At 48.0% G+C, this 18,886-nt stretch overlaps 1 protein-coding gene across 6 annotated transcripts in view; it reads left to right on the top strand.

Moving 5' to 3' along the window:
- Positions 1-18,886, top strand: part of MCTP2 (multiple C2 and transmembrane domain containing 2) — a 238,519-nt gene that overhangs the window by 54,507 nt on the left and 165,126 nt on the right. For all 6 annotated transcript variants that reach the window (XR_006963408.1, XM_047086646.1, XM_047086644.1 and 3 more), the window contains exons 3-4: positions 13,077-13,139; positions 14,602-14,710. Coding sequence is in view for 5 of the 6 variants with exons in the window: in XM_047086646.1 (XP_046942602.1) it covers positions 13,077-13,139; positions 14,602-14,710 (172 nt within the window). In the remaining variant the exon portion in view is untranslated. The remainder of the gene's footprint in view (positions 1-13,076; positions 13,140-14,601; positions 14,711-18,886) is intronic.

Below are 18,886 nucleotides of genomic sequence, written 5' to 3'. Positions count from 1 at the left end.
GTGGGATGGGAGACTGGAAATAGAAATGGATGGGAAGACCCTGCCTTCAAGTTCTGTTGTATTGAGAGACAGCTTTGTACAGCTCTAAAGGCAGCAGAAAAAGCAAGCAGATACTGAAACTGTGCAAAACATCCAAGCCTTGCCTCTTGGCAGCTTAGGAGGTAGAAGAAATCAGTGCGTGGGTCATAGATGTGTCATGTGAGGCATTGTGCAAGCCGGCGTAGGTTTGATAGGTGAAGAAATATGGTGAACACGGGCCTGTGGGTGGGGTAGGTGGGGGTAGTGAGCATTTTGCTGCACCTGAAACAAAGGCTTGAAGAACTTTCTGGTGCGATGTATGCTGGGAAGGGTGGGCTGGGCTAAGGGGCTGGTTGGTGATGGGGAACGGCTGGTTGGCAGATGGTTGGTTGCCAGTGGTTATTTTTTCTTCGCAGGGCTAACTCCAAAAAATCTTGCAATTCCTAGTCCTTTACCAATAGAATATTTTCATTAATTTTCTCCTTTAGCTCAGCCCTTTGAAAAAAAGCAAATGGGCACCGGGGTGGCTCAGTCGGTTAAGCATCTGACTCTGGATTTGGGCTCGGGTCAGGGTCTCAGGGTTTGTGAGATTGAGCCCCGTGTTGGGCCCTGTGCTGACAGCGCGGAGCCTGCTTGGGATTCTCTCTCTCCCCCCCTCTCTCTCTGCTCCTCCCCACGATTCTCTCTTGTCCATTGCTCTGCCTACCCGCCCTCCTTCTGTTGCCCCCCCCCCACCATATTGGGTGGGCTTTTCCCACTACCCGAGGATCTCGAGCTTATTACATAGTATAGAAGTTAGTCACTCCCTCGCTTATCTTCTCCACTAGGCTGTGTAATTTGGTCAGTGGGTATATCCAAGGGAGTTGCATCTAATTTGTCTTTGTTTTCTTAGGGCCTTGCTGTGTGCCTGACACATAGCATCTGCTCACTCCATATTTGTGTAATGAGGAAATCAGTGATAGCAATGTGTACATTCAGGTTAGGACGGTTTTTGTTAGTGTCTTTGTTGTGAGTTCTCGTCAGTTTATGATTTAATTAAAGTCTGATTTTCTTGTTTTTTTTTTTTTTTTTAAAGAAACACATCATACTGTAAATGAAATTTCTTTTTGTATGATATTAACTGAAAAACAGAGATTTAGACAGGGGTAGACTTTACAGCCCAAGTCTGATACTGGCTTTAAATCTGTTCTTCTCTTTTTTTCTTTTTTTAAAAAAAAAAAAATTTTTTTTAACGTTTATTTATTTTTGAGATGGAGAGAGACAGAGCATGAACGGGGGAGGGTCAGAGAGAGGGGGACACAGAATCTGAAACAGGCTCCAGGCTCTGAGCTGTCAGCACAGAGCCCGACGTGGGGCTCGAACTCACGGACCACGAAATCATGACCTGAGCCGAAGTCGGCCGCTTAACCAGCTGAGCCACCCAGGTGCCCCATCTTCTCTTTTTTTTCAATGAAGGTGGAAGTCCTGGGGAATCCGTGAGTTTTGGGGTTGGCTAATCTGTATCTAGGATGTGGGCCATCTGTTTCCTTCCTAATGAATAGTGGCCAGGTTTCTATCACTTTCATGAAATGGGGGGAAGCAAGGAGCGGGGAGGAAGGGGTTGGCAAGTGACAAACCCAGTGCACCACAGGGACAATCAGATGTTCACCGAGTATCCTTGCTGTGACTTATTTTGTTTGTAGCTTTCTAGAGGGGTAAGGAAAGGAACTTCTGTGGTCGGAGGCTTGTCTTCCATGTTTTTTATGCAATGGCAACTTGGTACCAGGCTGAGCCCGCAGCCGTGGGATAAGACCCCAAATGATGGTGTCTGAATGTTTTCTAGTTTCTTCTTAGTCCTGCCAGTGTCAGCAGGGAAGCAAGGTGCGGGTTGACAGTTATGGGGAAATGGAATGAGGAAGCAAAGCACAAAATTAAGAAGGAATAGGAAGAAAGCATGTGAGAACAGAGAAGCCACATGGAGCCTTGGAAGAGTCTCAGTGAAGGTGTTTCAACCAGCCATAAAACCAAAATGGAAGAAAGTAGGTTTAGAATAAAGAATACATTGGTCGAAGAGGATTCTCCAGACTTTTCTTTGGGCCTTCAATTCTGATCGCCGTGGGCATTGCACACAAACCTGATCTCAACTTGTTCTGACAGAATTTTGTGTCCCTCAAGTGCTCTCACACACAGAGACCGTTTTTCTTGGCCACACCCGCTGGGTGGCCCAAGTGAAAAACCCATGAATGCCGTGAGGCTGTCTCACTTTCCTTGCTTTTCACTGACATTTTCGTTTATGCATCTCACCTCTGTCTCCTCCTCACTTCTTCGTCTCGTACTTCTCTTCCAGGAAACCCTCTCACCCATCAAATTCTCCCTCCCTGTGAGGGTTTTCCCGACTGTACAGTCAGTGTTAATCACCCTGCTTTTGTTTGCCTGGCATGCCGCTTTTGCTGTTACCGAGCGCTAACCTCATTCTGCTTTCTGCAGACATCTGTAGAGGAAGAAAGGGTTTGGAACAGGTAAGGGAGGTAGTGAAGGGAAAGCAAATTGGTAGTGGGCAAAGGTGTCACTGGGTAAGACCCTGAGAAGGTCACCTGCCTCCTAGACCTGTATTAACTGTCCAGCCGCCATCTGGCTCCGAGGACCAACTCATGATAACCCAATGCTCATGAGACAGAGCTATAAATGACAACCTTGACTGTTTGTAATGAGGATTAAATACCATATAGACTCTAATATTTATTTTGATAGCAACAGCACACTGTTCCATGATTGTCGAGTTACTTGGGAAGTCGAATCGTAATAAACCTCAACTTCATTAATGTGTAGGGAGTGATAATTATCTCAGGGCCTGGAAAAACTTGGGGAATCTGTTAGGCGTATGGACTCTTGGAAGTTGGCCTACATGAGAAGTCACATAGAATCGGGAGATTGTTTTACGAACATGAATCCCTGCAAGGAGAACGGGTAGGTTCCACACTGAATGGTGTCTGGTAAGCCATCCATCTCACGATAGAGATTGAGGTGCAAAGGAGATCTTGACATGCTCACACTTTGTTCGCTTGAGCCAACGACCTCCATATCCACATGGCCAACCTGCCTAGGCCACGAAGCCACAATTCTTAAAGTCCTGTGGCATAGGCTGTCTCTTCCCCCTGTAGGGTTCAAGGACGAGTCCAAACTTTTACCCAGGCTTTCTTGCATGACCTTTCCCTTTTTATTGATTGACACGTTAATTTATTAGCTGTCTATTTTCACTTTCAGTCAGGCCGGTAGGTTTTCATGGTTGCCTGGCAACCAGATGGCCTGCTTTCAATGACTTTGTATGTCGGGCCTCTGATGGATGAAAGGTGGTCTTACAGTTTTATTCTCCTTGCTGCCATCACCAAAACTTGGGCATGGGAGGTGGTAAAGGGCACCTTATGTTCCTGTTATTTTGATAGCAACAGCACACTGTTTCATGATTGTCAAATCATAATAAACCTCAACTTCATTAATGTGTACGGAGTGATAATTATATCAGGGCCTGGAAAAACTTGGGGAATCTGTTAGGTGTATTGACCCCACCTTGTATTTAGTTGGTTATTTAGAAATTGGCCTCGTGTTAGATTGGAAGCTCCTGAGGAACAGAGATGATGCCTTCTTTTTCTTTCTGCCCAGCTTTCTGCAAACCTTGTTTATGTGAAATATATTGACTCATGTTTCCCTGACACTGACTTCAAGAAATAATGGTTTTAATGTTTTTATATATTTGAGAGAGAGAGAGAGAGAGAGAGAGAGAGAGAATGAGAATGAGTGGGGAAGGGGCAGAGGGAGAGGGAGACACAGAATCCGAAGCAGGCTCCAGGCTCTGAGCCATCAGTACAGAGCCCGATGCGGGGCACAAACTCGTGAACCGTGGGATCATGACCTGAGCTGAAGTCGGACGCTTAACTGACTGAGCCACCCAGGCATCCCTCTGAAGCTGACTTTTAAGCCACAGGCCATGCTAGGTGCTGTGGAACCTTAAGAAGTTCAGCTGGTCGAGGAAGGTGGTGATACAGGGAGGCCCTGGATGGGGGGGTTGGAGGGGGATGTACAGTGAGCACTAATGGACTTCCCAAATGTCAGATTAAATATGGAGAAGCTACAGTTAAGGAGACCCAGAGGGAGAATAGCTTTTCTTTTCTTTTTTTTTTTCCTTTGCATTTTCTTCTCACTTCCTTCCCCAGTACTTATTTTTTGAGATGCTCTCTCTTGCCTTGTAAAATCGGGTACTGAGGAAATACAGAAAGTTGCCTCTGGTTCCCGTCCTCTGTGTTGATGATGTAGTTGAGAGTAGGTCCAGATATTGGAAAAAATGACCAAAGATCCGAGGTGGTCTCAGTCCCTGGTCAGTGCTAGATGACCATTTGAGGTCAGTAGAGAGGGTCGTTCTGAGCAGGTGGTCAGGGAGGGCACGTTATGTGTCTAAGACTCAGGTAGGTAGAGAGGAAAGCCTAGTAGTTAAGTTTCATTCAAAATAAAGTTTTAAGCCTAAAAAAAAGTAGAGAGAATTCGTGGCCCAAAACTACGTGACAGGCGTGGGCTCACTGCTATGATTATGTTTGTATTTATTCATGTTATTATCATTATTTTTATCAGTACACTTTCCAGAATGCAATGAGGGCTGAGAAGGTTTAATGGCTTACCTAAGGTCATCCAGGTAGTGTTAGAGCTAGGATCCGAATCTGGGAACTGTCTGAATCCAAAGCCCGTACACAAAACTGTGTGCACAGCAAGGAGTTTGGAAATGTGATCCTTTAACCCGGGGCACCTCCGAGTCGGTGATCTAAAAAAGTTGGTAATGAAAGGAAGATATTGGTTGTTATTTCTCTGTGTCCACTGTGCCCTTTTATATTTTTTATTTATTTTAATGATTTTACTTTTATTTTTGAGACAGAGAGTGAGCAGGGGAGGGGCAGAGAGAGAGGAAGACACAGAATCCAAAGCAGGTTCCAGGGCTGAAACATACAAACCGAACTGTGAGATCATGACCTGAGCCGAAGTGGGATGCTTAATGGACTGAGCCACCCAGGCAACCCCCACTGTGCCTTTTTAAATACAGGGGTAATTATAGTGCTTGAATGGGTTTATTATGATGGCCAGCAACTAATAACCCTGAATGGAAGGATTACTGCCCCCCTCCCTCATTCATGTAATTCCCAACCCCCCCCCCCCCCCCGCCCCCACCGGGATACATCCTTTCCTGACATTTCATTTGGCAGTTGGTATTTTAAATAACTAGCCTTGGTGCCAGCTTATATAGATGAGCTGAGTGGTTTAGAGAAGTACCTGATTGGGATGTTTCTAGAACCGCTACTCGGCAACCACAGAGCTTCAGTTTAGTGACCACAAAGAAGCAAAATGACAAACCGGTGCAGAGGAACGGGCCTCCAGCTGGTGAACGAGTACACTAGTGTCTCTACACTTCAATTTCGGGCCCTTTACGATTCTTGGTTTATCCCCCAAATCATCACTCAGCCTCATGGTGTCGGCGAGCCAGGCGTGTCCGCCTCGTTGCAGGGTCTTTCACAGCTTGGGTGCCCCGTTTCTTCTTCCCTCCCTCCTTTCTCACGCGTTGAGCACCTCGCATGTGCTGATGCTGCTCGGGGCGCCAGGAACCCAGCGGTCAAGAAGGCAGACAAAAATCCACTTCCTCCTGGAGAGCCTATCCTGATCTCAACAGTGGCAGGCTCCAGATAGGTTCAGAGAGGGGTAGGTGGAAGGGAGAAAAACAAAGCAGAGAAGATGCTTGCACAGTGCTGGGGTGGTAGTTCTGCCCGGAGGGGCCAGGAAAGACCTCTTCTGAGATGGCGACATTTACCCGGCGGCCTAGAGGAGGCGAGGAAGGAAGGTGTGTGCGCGTCTGGAGGGAAAGCCTCTGCAGGGGAGAGAACACCGGCCGGGTGGCAGGACAGGAGGGGTGGGTGGCAGCAGATGTCAGAGTTATTTCTGAGGCTGGATCATGCAGACTTTCCCATCCTGTCGGGCGGTCCTGCTACACCACGAGGGCTATCCGGGGTACCCACGAGGGGCATCCATCCAGGGGAGTGCTGGGGGCTCAATACTGTGCTGCTCGCAAGGCAGGGATCTGTAATATACAGGTGGCGTTGCGATGCCTGCTCTATAGGCGGCGAATAGCTGAAGGAGAAGCTTTGCCTGGGGAGAGAGCCATGCAGGAAGCCTGCCTAGGCTGATGAGCCCTGTGTGCCAAGGGAGGTCCCACGGGCCCGAGGCGTCATTAGACATCTCTCCAACTGTCACGATACAAGTGTCAGGGGAGCGGAGGGAGGGAATGAAGGGAGGGACTCAGGTTGCTGACCCCCGTCATTGAGTTTTCTTCCTCCAGTCTTCCTAAACACACCCCCTGTCTTAATACGAATCATGATAGCAGTATAACAGTCCTAATAGGAAAGCAACCCCGATCCGGTACCACCTTCCGAGAGGTTATGTATCAGGACCCTTGCTGGGTACGGAACATGAGCGTTATCTCCTCGGACCATCCGTCGGGCTCGCTCTGCATACAGGCAGCCTCGTGCCTGTCCGGCCCCAGAAACACGGTAATGCTCAGTAGACCTCCTTTGAGTGAATGCATTTTTCTCCCAACAGTCGGCGAGGTGAGTGTCTTTTTTGCCCCTTGTGGACAGGTTCCCACGTCTTGAATTTTAGGTCGCGTTTTCAAGGACGCGAAGCTAGGAAGTAGAACAAGTCGGGTGGGAACCGGGTCTTTCTGACTCCCGGGCCTCGTCTGCCCCCGCAGGGAGCTGCCGGTCCGCATGCCGGGCGAAGTGTTCTGACTTTGGATTTGGGGCAAGTCGGGGCACGGTGAAAAGAATAGAGGACCCAGGTCAGTCAAGGGAACGCCTAACTCTTTGGTCTCCCTTAGTGAGCAACCATTTATCTCTTCACTTGGACTTCTTCATTTGTAAATTGATGATACTCCTGACAGCCTGTGGGCCCCTTATAATAAGCTAATAGGAGTCCGTGTGTATTTGTATATTATAAAGTGCCAAGCAAACGTAAAGGGGACCATTATTCTTTTAAACTATCTCCAAGTGGGGCGCCTGGGTGGCTCAGTCGGTTGAGCATCCAACTTCGGCTCAGGTCATGATCTCAGGGTTCGTGAGTTCGAGCCCCATGTCCGGTTCTGTGCGGATAGCTCAGAGCCTGGAGCCTGCTTTGGATTCTCTGTCTCCGTTTCTCTCTGCCCCTCCCCAACTTGTTTTCTCTCTCTCTCTCTCTCTGTCCTCTGTCTCTCTCTCTCAAAAATTAACATTAAAATTTTTTTAAAAAATAAGAAATAAACTATCTACTGGTAACAGCATGGAAACAGCGTGTGAAAGGTCAGTGGACAACTATGACTGAACAGGAAAAGAAAGGTTGAGTATACCAGGGGTTGGCCAACTTTTTCCACGAAGGGCCGGATAATCAGTATGTCTAGCTTTGTGGCCCCCCTGGCCTCTATTGCAACTTCTTAGCCTTGGGATTGTATCCTGAGAGCAGCCATAGACAGTATGCAAATGAATAGGTGGGGCTGTGTTTCAAAGTTTAAACTTTATCTATAAAAGTAGGTGGTGGATTGTAATTTGCTGGTCACTGATTTTTTTTTTTAATTTTTTTAACGTTTATTTATTTTTGAGACAGAGAGAGACAGAGCATGAACGGGGGAGGGGCAGAGAGAGAGGGAGACACAGAATCTGAAACAGGCTCCAGGCTCTGAGCCGTCAGCCCAGAGCCCGAGGCGGGGCTTGAACTCACGAACCACAAGATCATGACCTGAGCCGAAGTCGGACGCTTAACCGATTGAGCCCCCCGCAGGTGCTCCAGACAGCGTAATCTTGTTCTCTAGTTGCCCTGTGGGTCGTTTTGATTCTGTCACTGGATCCGGGCTGTGCTTCAGGGTCTGGCTCGCCATCCCATTCCCTTTGCTCATTTCGCTCCTTCCTTTGTCTTGTTGGGTGTTTGTGTTTGTGACCGCTGTCAGCCAGAGTGTTCGGATTCTCGGTAACCTAGACATGAGAGGAGTGGTTAAGTCAATATGTCGTACGGGGATTGCTTGCCATACTGACATGTCCCGAGTATTTTCCAGAGACTGTAGAAACGCTCTCCTGAGCCAGCTTTTTTCCTCATTTAGCTTTCCAGCTGTGGGTTGATGTCTCCTACTGAAGTTTAAACCCCCCCCCGCGGTTGTTTACATGGTTTATAATTTGGCTTCCTGTGTGTACTTCATGGTGAGAGCCTTTGGATGAGCCACATGGGAGGTGGCATTTGTACAAGGTCACGTTTAGCATACACACAAGGAAACTGTTTATTCACATCAGTGTCTTGCTCTTAGGATCTTTGGTGATTTTTCTGTTTTATATGACTGGCCCATCCATGCTCGTATCTCCCCATATCCTGCTACATTTTAATAAATTTGCCTTCCTGCAGCTAGAGGACTCTTCCCTAAAGAGAAGGCAAAGTTTATTACCTTGCCACCCATTTCCATTCAGGTAGAATGGAAATACCAATTTAAACTCTCAGTCATAGAAAACAAAAGCAAACCAAAAACACAAAACCACTTACCCAAAAGGCAGCAGAGAGAGTTATGGGAGAGACGGTTAAACCGGATCCTAATTTTCATGCCACATTGTTATTGCCATAATTTTGGAATGTTTCTAAGTAATTAGACCTTTTTTTCCTATTAGTCTTTCTTTTTTAGCATTATGATACTCAATTTAAAAATTTTTTAATGTTTATTTTTGAGAGAGACAGAGAGAGAGAGAGAGAGAGAGAGAGAGTGTGAGCAGGGGAGGGGCAGAGAGAGAGGGAGACACAGAATCTGAAGCAGGCTCCAGGCTCCGAGCTGTCCGCACGGAGCCCTGACGCGGGGCTTGAACCCACGGACCGCAAAATCATGACCTGAGCTCATGTTGGACACTTAACCAACTGAGCCACCCAGGCGCCCCTAGCATTACGATATTCAAAATTATTCATCTTTCCCTGTGTCCTTGGAAATAATGTGTTTGGCATTTGTGAAACCAACACCAAATGCATAAATGTAGGATCGAATACTATTCGGCCACCAAAATGGTTTGAATGATTGCAGAGGACGACTTGGATGGGCTTCAAAGGCATTGGGCCGAGTGAACGACGTCAGTGTCAGATGTTGGCATATTGGCTGAATCCATGTGTAGGGTATTCTGGAAAAGATGAAATTACGTGAGGAAGACAGACAGGTGGCTGCCGCGGGCTGGGGATGGTTTAAACCCCAGTGGGATAGCACGAATGAGTGTTAATGGGGTGACAGATCTGTTCTGTCTTGATTGTTGTGGCGGTCCCTCAAATCTATGTGTGTGTTAAAAACCGTACCATTGGAGGCGCCCGGGTGGCTCAGTTGGTGAAGCAAGTGACTCTTGATTTCCGCTCAGGTCGGGATCTCAGGGTTCGTGGGATTGAGCCCCATGTTGGGCTCTGGGCTGACAACATGGAGCCTGCTTGGGATTCTCTCTCTCTCTCTCTCTCTCTCTCTCTCTCTCTCTCTCCCTCTCCTTCTCTCTCTGCTCCTCCCCTGCTTGGCCTCTCTCTCTCTCTCTCTCTCTCTCTCTCTCTCTCTCAAAATAAACATATAAACAATGTAGCCTTGTACACATATACAGAAAGGCAATTTTACCATTAAGTTTTCAAAAGTAAAATAAAAAAAAAACAGAGGGCTTGATTATGCTTGTTGAGAACATCAAAAATATATTCTAATGATAGTGGGGTATCAGAGACTCCTTTGAGGAAAATCTTAATTGTGCTGTTTTTATGTATTTATGTTGGAGAGAGAGGCAGACAGAGCATGAGCAGGGGAGGGTCAGAGAGAGAGAGAGAGAGAGAGAGAGAGAGAGGGAAACAGAATCCGGAGCAGCTCTAGGCTGAGCTGCGAGCGCAGAACCCGATGCGGGGCTCGAACCCGCGAGCCGTGAGATCATGACCTGAGCCGAAGTCGCGTGCTTAACCGACTGAGCCACCCAGGCGCCCCTTAATTGTGCTGTTTTTAAAGAAAAGGCCCGTTGACGTGGTTACTGGGTTGACAAAGAAGTGAAGTAATGTACCTTCTATTCAGTGGGTAATATCTTAGGCTCTATGCAGAATGTAGGGGAATATTCAAGGTTATGTGTCCCCCAGCAGCTGTAACGTGTCCTCTGGTGCCGATGTAGCATTTCGGTTCTTCTTTACGGTGATCGGTTTCCTTCGTTCGTGTGTATATACGGTGTGTGACAGTTACGGTGGCCGTGGGAACCGTAAGTTTAAGTTGTGTGACTTTTCTGTGAGTAAAACCAGCCATAATGTTGAATTAATGTCATTCTTCACATTTAATTTCCATGTTGTTGTAAGTGGAAGGCGTATCATATATTTGGATAAAAGCTGTCAGTTTTGATAGTGTGGAAGCCACGGAGGGGATGTGGACCAATGGATACAACGAGGCCAAGTTGGGAGAGCGCGTTTGGGGTGTCCTCTGAGGGTTGACGTTTTCAAGCGCCTGGCCGTCCACCTTCGTATTTGACAGTAGAAGATTCTGGACCACCACGATCTTTGGCGAATGACCACGTACTTTAAATGGAAACCCTGATCCCAGCGCTGGGGGCTTTGTGGAATTGCCTTTGCACAGGATTGGTTAAGTGGAACATCGATTCGTTTCCTAAAACCGGAGACACTGGTGGGTCTTCAGGCCACAGAGCATCAGACGGCACGTGGTGGCCTTGTGAGCTCTGGACGTGGCAGTGTGGCTGGGCTCTCTTGGTTTCGTAAATCGGGTGGAAGAGGGGGTTGTTATGGGGCGCCTGGGTGGCTCAGTCGGTTGGGCGTCCAACTTGGGCTCAGGTCACGATCTCGCGGTCCGTGGGTTCGAGCCCCGTGTCGGGCTCTGTGCTGATGGCTCGGAGCCTGGAGCCTGCTTCCGATTCTGTGTCTCCCTCTCTCTCTGCTCCTCCCCCACTCACTCTCTCTCTCTCTCTCCATCTCTCAAAAATAAAATAAACATTAAAAAATTTTTTTAGAGGAGGGGTTGTTAAGCTTCCAGGAGATATCGTGTGTGTTGTAATAAAAGGGCAAATCTTTTGAGACGGGGGGAGTTGAGTAAGGTTCTGATTGTCCTCATAAAGCGGTCATCGGATAGTCCTGTCCAACCATCCTGGGTGTCTTTCCCATAGAACAAAATAGGAGTTTGAAGAGCCGGGGGGGCAGGTGACTCGTAGAGGCTGTCCCCTCTTTTCTGGTCTGCTAACAGCTCTCCTGCACTGAGGGTTAGGGCTCTCTTCCTGGCTGGGCAGCAGTGGTATGTCCAGGGCCAAGGTCACTCTGGTGACCACAGGGCTGGGAGCCTTCAGGAAAGGTCAAAGTGCCTGAAGTCACCCTTGGTCCTGGTGAATTAATCTGAAGTAAATGAATTCTATTTGCAGTCTTAGGGATGCCAGGCCTGGGACTGGTGGAGAAGGAGGCCGGTGTGAGAATCATGGGTGCAGAAGTCCCAGGGCCTCTGTCCTTCCTGGGAAAGGACTTGTCAGGCTTCAGGCCACCTTGTGATCAGGGCTGATGGCTGCCTGGTTGCAGCATTTTGTGATGGCCCTGCATGCAGAGGGGGTGGACTGCTTGTTCACGGCCCCTCACCCTCCCGCCGTGCCTCTTAGGGGCTGAAGAACTGCCCTCGTGCTGGGGAACCCAGGGCCTCTTGCCGCCTGAAGCTCTCTCTGAGAGAGACAGAGACGAAGAATGTGTGTGTGTGTGTGCGTGCGTGCGTGTGTGTGTGTGTGTGTGTTTGCGTGTCACTGCCTTGGAAGGCAGCCTACCATCCAGGCGGGATGTCTGCCCTGTGTCAGGACCTCTCTGATGGATGCGATGGACGGGAAAGACCAAAGACCATGGTGCCCCTGGTCCCCGCGTGGTTCAAGGTCATCGAGGCAGCCTCCGCAGGTCTGCTGCCTGCCTCAGTTTGCCTATGACTTCAGGGTTACCCAGCCTTGTTTGGAGGGAGAGACCCCATGTTTCTCACACAGGAAATCAGCCCTGAATAATGTGCCCGACAGACAGAAACATATCCAAAAATGCTAGAAGATCATTAGCTCATTTCCCTTCCACTCTGCCTTTGCATACAGGCAGCCATCCTTACATCAGCCCCAGAAACCTTCAAGGAGTCCCCAGATTCTTCCGGAACCTGTGTTGTACGTATAAAACCTGCGTAATGGACAGGTCTACTGTATCCTACACTGACTACTGACTGTTGACTGTTACCCATTTCGTTGCTCTGTGGGATCATTTCCTGGGTATTTTTTTTTTTTTTTTGAGAGGGAGAGAGAGAAAGAGAATGGGAGGGGTAGAGAGAGAGAGGGAGAGAGAACCCCAAGCAGGTTCTGCACCGTGTAGATCCTGACGCGGGGCTCAATCCCACCGACAAAGAGATCAAGACCAGAGCCAAAACTAAGAGTCAGAAGTGTAACCCACCGAACCACCCAGGCGCCCCTCCTGGGCATCTTAAATTAGAAAACATAGGCACCTCTCATTCTGAGGTCATTTGCTCAGAATTTGCATTTCTTACCCCTGGGTTGGTGACGGTACAGTCTCACGAAGGTACGGCTTGAGGAAGGTCTTCCGGATCACATTTTGAAACGTCTCCTCCTGCGTGACAAGCCCGGGTCTCCGGCACAGGATCCGTCCATTTCTCTCCGGTGGGCAGGGGGGCCAGGCAGGCCCGGGGAGGGCGCTGGTGGGGTGACTCTCCTGCTCGCATTTTGTTCACTGGAAGAAAGCTGCTTGCACGCCAAGCCCCGGACGGACCAGGGACGATGGAGCAGCCCGGTGGTGGAGGACAATCAGCCTTATCCACACTGATGCTCCGATCGTGACCGAGACGGCCGAGGCTGCAGGCAGGTGGATTCCACCGAATCAAACTTTTGTTGCCAGGACTTGCCACACACGTGTAAAAGCAGCCCGCGCACCCGAAACTGAGCGCGCAGATGGCGCCTTCAAGGGGATATCCCTGTAGGTTAATGTCATTTTGCTTTCCTGAAGCAGGTTGTTTCTTTCTCTTTTCTTTACAGAAGCTCTGCGGCAGTGGTGATCTGAATGCTTCTCTGACATCCCAGCAGTTTGAAGAACGATCTGTGAGTGACAATGCCTTAAAAGCAAACGCTAGAGCAAATACTATAGATGTTTCTTACCGAACGTCTGTATTTCTTTGCCTCTTTTATTTTTCAAGAACGCTGAACCATTGCAAAGACCGGCCTGGCGAATTATAGCTGGAAGAGATTAATTCCGAGTCTATTGATTTGTCAGACGGGGACGGATTTTTCTAAAAATACAGAGCAGCTCTCCAGTTGAGTGGGAGAGTAAAGGAGACAAAGCCATTCTGAAGTGCTTTGAAACCTAGACGGGGGAGTTTTCAAAAGAAGGCCGTCAAGGGAGACCTAGCCACAGAATCGATTAATTGAATGTCAAAAAAGTGAACGATAAATTACTTTATCTGTCTCTTGTCTCTGGAAAGACAACAGTTTGGACTAGTGCAAAACTCTGGTTCGAAACTTTAGTTGGATTCATTTGATGAATATTCGAAAAGAGACTTGCATTCAACATGGTGGCCTGTGGGAGTCGATGCCTTCCTGGGGAGGGGAGTGAGCTAAGGTGAGGGGAGGAAGACTGAAGGTCAAGTGTAGGAGACTCCACGGGGGGGGGGTGGGAGCAGGGAATGGAGGAGAAATATGCCGAAGGGAGAGCATGCAAAGGCATCATATGTGGACACAGGAGGGGCAGGTGCCTTATGCACCTGTGGGCCCTGGAGGCCGGCAGCTGAGCGGTCCTGAACGTGAACTGCAACGTTTTTACTTCACGCGGAGGAGGTGCAGGGGAGTGGAAGGGCTTGGGGGGAAGGGGGAGAAAATGAGGAAGCCACTTTACCTCAGAAGTGTTCACATGTCTGTCGGGGCCAGCCCCACAGCTGCATTTCTGCCTGCCACTTCCTCCCTCGTGTTCCTCCGCGAGTTCTAGAAGAAAGAATCCTGCAGGGGCACCGGGCTGGCCCAGTGGGTTGAGAGTCCGACCCCTGACTTCAGCCCAGGTCATGATCTCGCGGTTCGTGAGTTCAAGCCCCACATCGGGCTCCGAGCTGGCAGTGCTGGAGCCTGCTTGGGACTCTCTCTCTCTCTGCCCCTTTCTCTGCCCCTCCCCTGCTTGCTCTCTCTCAAAATAAACAAAGAAACTGAAAAAAAAAAATTAAAAAAGAAAGAAAGAATCCTACAGGAAATCGCGGAGTTGAAGGGTATTTCAGATACCGATATACTTCCGAGGGCATAATCCCCTCATGTGATTTGGGGGGCAGGGGGAGTTAAATATTGCAAGGATCCCATCGTGAATTTGGATACAATCCCACTGGAGAGAATTATAGAGGATATGTTAGTAAGACCTAGTAACCCGGTCATCAAGGCGGGTGGGGTGGCAGATGAGGCTTGAAGGTGGCGACCCCCTGCCCCCCCCTTTTTTTTTTTTTTGCTCTCAAGTTAACAGGTGTTCCTGAAATTCTCTTCCTCGGTCCCCAGATACCAGACTTACCTTCCTTCTCCATCTGTGCAGATGTTTGGGGAAGCCGGCGATGGCGTGAGTGACCTGCCCAGTCCTTTTGCCTACCTCCTCACCATACACCTGAAGGAAGGCCGCAACCTGGTCATCCGAGATCGCTGCGGTAAGCCTGGCTCTTCTGGGTGCCTTGTAGCCCGCGCACCTGTTTCTCCACTCTTGCTTCTGTGTTGTTAGTGCACCTTTCTCGTCTCGCGCAACAGAGCGGAGCTCAGACCTCTACCCCGAAGGTATCGAGCATTTGCAGCAAAGTTATTTGAAGACCCTGCATCTTCCTTTCCTTTAGTGTGGTTAAATGAACAACGAGAATGGCAACAGTAAGGACAGTAATCATCACAGTAATGATATGAGTAATAATTCCATGAAATAAGGCCACGAGAATAGTGTTATCCTGGCGGCTAGCAGCTGCTCAAGAAAACGCTCCCTCAATTCCGCTTTCATTACACATAAGAAAAGACGTGAACGTACGTAAGTAGTACATAATTTCTTGTGTATACGTGAACGTGAGCATGTGTGTGAATATGTGTATATGTGAATAGATGTGAGAATGATACGTAAGCAAAAGATGTCCGTGCGAGGTCCCCAAATGTACACAGAGCCGAAGATGCCCTTTGAACCCCATCCCCTTCCTGCACTGAAATCCCACGGGGCTTCACTCCCTCAGGAGAACATTTGTCATCTGCGTATCATTTGATTCGTTCACTTTTCCCCCTGTTTCTGTGCCTTTAAAACACACACATGTACACACGTGTGTTTTTTAAAAGTTTATTTATTTTGAGAGAGAGAGCACGCACAAGCAGGGAAGGAGCAGAGAGAGAGAGAGAGAGAGAGAGAGAGAGAGAGAGAGAATCCCAAGCAAGTGCGACACTGTCCGTGCACAGCCCAATGCAGGGCTCGAACTCACGAACTGTGAGATCACAACCCGAGCCAAAATCAAGAATTGGACGCTCAACCAACTGAGCCACCCAGGCGCCCCCACACGTGTATGTTTTTAATTAACATGATACTGTAATGTCCCTATTAGCCCCCAATAAGCTTTCTTTTTGCTTCACGATACGTATTCAAGATCGACGATGGTTTTCCATGCAAGTATATCTACATTCTTTTAAATGCTATGCAATATTCCATAGTATGATGTGTGATTTATTCAGTTTCTCTACTGACAGTTGCTGCTTTTTTTTTCAACTTTCTCGGCAGCGTAAATGATACTGTAATGAGCACCCTGTGTTTGCTTTTGGCACAATTAAGAATACATCTTTCAAAAAGTAGCATGTGCTTAAATGTAGACGGTGGGGCCAGACTGCCCGGGCTCAAAGCCTTCCCTTCTCCAGTTGTTGTTTGATTCAAGAAATGTCCCTTGGCCCCTCTGTGAGTTCATTCCCTCATCTATACAATGAGGGTAATAATAGTAACCTTTATTGTAGGCTGTTAAAAGCATGGAAGGTAATAACTCACATAAAGTGCTTACAACTACATCTGGCTTCTAGCACTTCATGGAAGTTAACTGTTGGGGCGCCTGGGTGGCTCAGTTGGTTAAGCGACTAACTCTTGATTTGGGTTCAGGTCAGGATCTCACTGTTCGTGGAATCAAGCCCCATGTTGGGCTTTGTGCTGACAGTGCAGAGCCTGCTTGGGATTCTCTCTCCTGGTCCCTTGCCCTGCTAGCTTGCTCATTCTCCCTCCCTCTCTGTCTCTCTCTCTCTCTCTCTCTCTCTCTGTCTCGAAATAAATAAACAAACATTAAAAAAAAAAAGATAACTGTTGTTAGCAACCGGGACAGAACCTAGAAATAGAAGTCAGGATACGTGTTGTTAAAAATTTAAGAAACCCTGGCAAATTGTCCTCCAGAAGGCAGAAAGCATACCCTCTCTTACAGTATGTTACTATTGTTGAATATCTACTTTTATCACTGTTCGTTTTGGGCAATCTCATAGATTGGGTGTGGACTCTCCTTATTTTAATTTGTACTTTGTCGGGGCGCCTGGGTGGCTCAGTCGGTTGAGCGTCCGACTTCGGCTCAGGTCATGATATCGCAGCTCGCGAGTTCAAGCCCCGCGTCGGGCTCTGGGCTGACAGCTCGGAGCCTGGAGCCTGTTTCGGGTTCTGTGTCTCCCTCTCTCTCTGCCCCTAACCCACTCGCCTTCTGTCTCTGTCTCTCTCAAAAATAAATAAACATTAAAAAAAGTTAATTTGTACTTTGTGGATTGTCATGGTAATGAACGTGGGTTTCGTCCAGTTTTCAATTGAGTTTCTTCTTCTCTCTGTTTGTAATTCTTTGTAACTTTCAGCATTAATGGTTGTTTATTACAGGTTGCAAGTATTTTTCTCTCAGTCTGTTATGTCTTATCTCTATGGCCGATTTTATCCTTTAGAGGTTTTGCATTTCCTTACAGGCAAATATATTTGTGTTTTCTTTATAGTTTATTTATTTTTTTACTTATTTATTTAATTTATTTATTTAAAATGTTTATTTTTGAGAGTGAGAGAGCACGAGTGAGTGGGGGCGGGGCAGAGAGAGAGAGAGAGAGAGAGAGAGAGAATCCCAAATAGGCTCCACACTGTCGGCACTGAGCCCCACACAGGGCTCGAACTCATGGAGGAACCGTGAGATCCCGACCTGAGCCGAAATCAAGACTCAGATGCTTTATCGACCAAGCCACCCAGGCTCCCCTATAGTTTTTTGTGTTTGTTTTTTTTTTAATTTTATTCTGTTTAGTAAGAAGGGATTTTTTTTTTTTTTTATTCTAAGGAATTGAGTGTCTTTCTTCCTGTTGCTTCGTTTCTACTCTGTTCTGGAATATGAAAAGGACAAACTACCTCCTAGACCCTTCTTTCAGTGCTCTAAGTCCGTTAGCTTGTCTTTCTCATTCTTCCCATGGTTTTTTTTTTCCTTTCAGGGAGAATTCCTCAACTTGGCCTTCCAGCTTACTCATTTTCTTGTCAGTTGTGGCCATTGTGCAGTCAGGTCACGTATTGAGTTGCCGTTTAATTTTATATCAGCCTGTGATTATTTCACAAGTGAGATGATACCATCGTATTTCTGAGAATATTAAGTCCCCGCTTAAAATCTCGTGCTTCATCCCTTGGATGTCAGCATCGTGTGTTCGCCACTCACGTTTCTGTGTGTCCCTCTGTCCTCGCCCCTCCATCTGCGGGCGCTGTTTTTGTTTACGGTGTCCTCCCTTCCCTGATAGCGAGCAGGGCTAGGATATACGAACGGACAGGCTGCATCAGTAGTTCAGGCAGCTCCTTCCTGTTCCCCCCCAGTTATCACCAGTTCCCAGTTATCACCTCTCACCCAAAGCCTTCCTTTCTGGCTTACTGTTCATGCTCCCTGTTCCAGCTTGCAGTCCAAGTCTGTTGCTGGTCACTGGTTGGCCCCAAGGGGAGAGGACGGTGCTGGCCCAGCTGTTACAGGCTATGCTAGTCGGTTGGCCTAGAAACCGACGGTTTCTCAGGCCACCAGCTGCCTCCCCTACCTGCTGCCTGCAAGTTAAGATCATCCCTGGTTTACCCACCACACACCCTCACATGGTCCCACCCAGCCCTGCTTCTGAAACCTTTTTGCTATAACTTTCTTCTGCTCACGTTTTGGATTGCGGACCCTTTGCCGATCTGATCTCACCTGACTTCCATCTTTCAGGATCCGTGAAATATGTTCACTTTAAAAAAATTCTTTTTTTAAGTTTATGTATTTCGAGGAAGAGACAGCATGAGTGGAGGGGGCGCTGAGAGAGAGGGAGCGAGACCATCCCAAGCAGGCTCCGGGCTGCCAGCACAGAGCCCGACGCGGGGCTTGAACTCACGAACCTCGAGAGCATGACCTGAGCTGAAGTCAGACGCTTAACCGGCTGAGTCACCCGGGCGGCCCTGCTCACTTTTTTTAAAAACAAAATTGCTATCCCTGCCTGTCTGTATCTTTGCACTTCCTCAGATATAGGACTTCAAAACGGTACTTCCTCAGATATAGGACCTCATTTTTTACTTGTTGGTAAAATGTGTTTTCTATGAAAATCATAATTTCTCATCTATCGATCGTGTGACTTCTTATGTTCTGTCGTTGGGCACTATGGTCGTAAACATATGCCTTTTTTTTTTTATTTTTTTTTTCAATGTTTATTTATTTTTGGGACAGAGAGAGACAGAGCATGAACGGGGAGGGGCAGAGAGAGAGGGAGACACAGAATCGGAAACAGGCTCCAGGCTCTGAGCCATCAGCCCAGAGCCCGATGCGGGGCTCGAACTCCCGGACCGCGAGATCGTGACCTGGCTGAAGTCGGAC

Source organism: Lynx rufus, unplaced genomic scaffold, assembly GCF_022079265.1.
Source record: "Lynx rufus isolate CCGP_SWC_20201006 ecotype Redwood Valley unplaced genomic scaffold, mLynRuf1.p SCAF_21, whole genome shotgun sequence".
NCBI lineage: Eukaryota > Metazoa > Chordata > Mammalia > Carnivora > Felidae > Lynx > Lynx rufus.
This window is presented reverse-complemented; position numbering and strand designations above follow the sequence as displayed.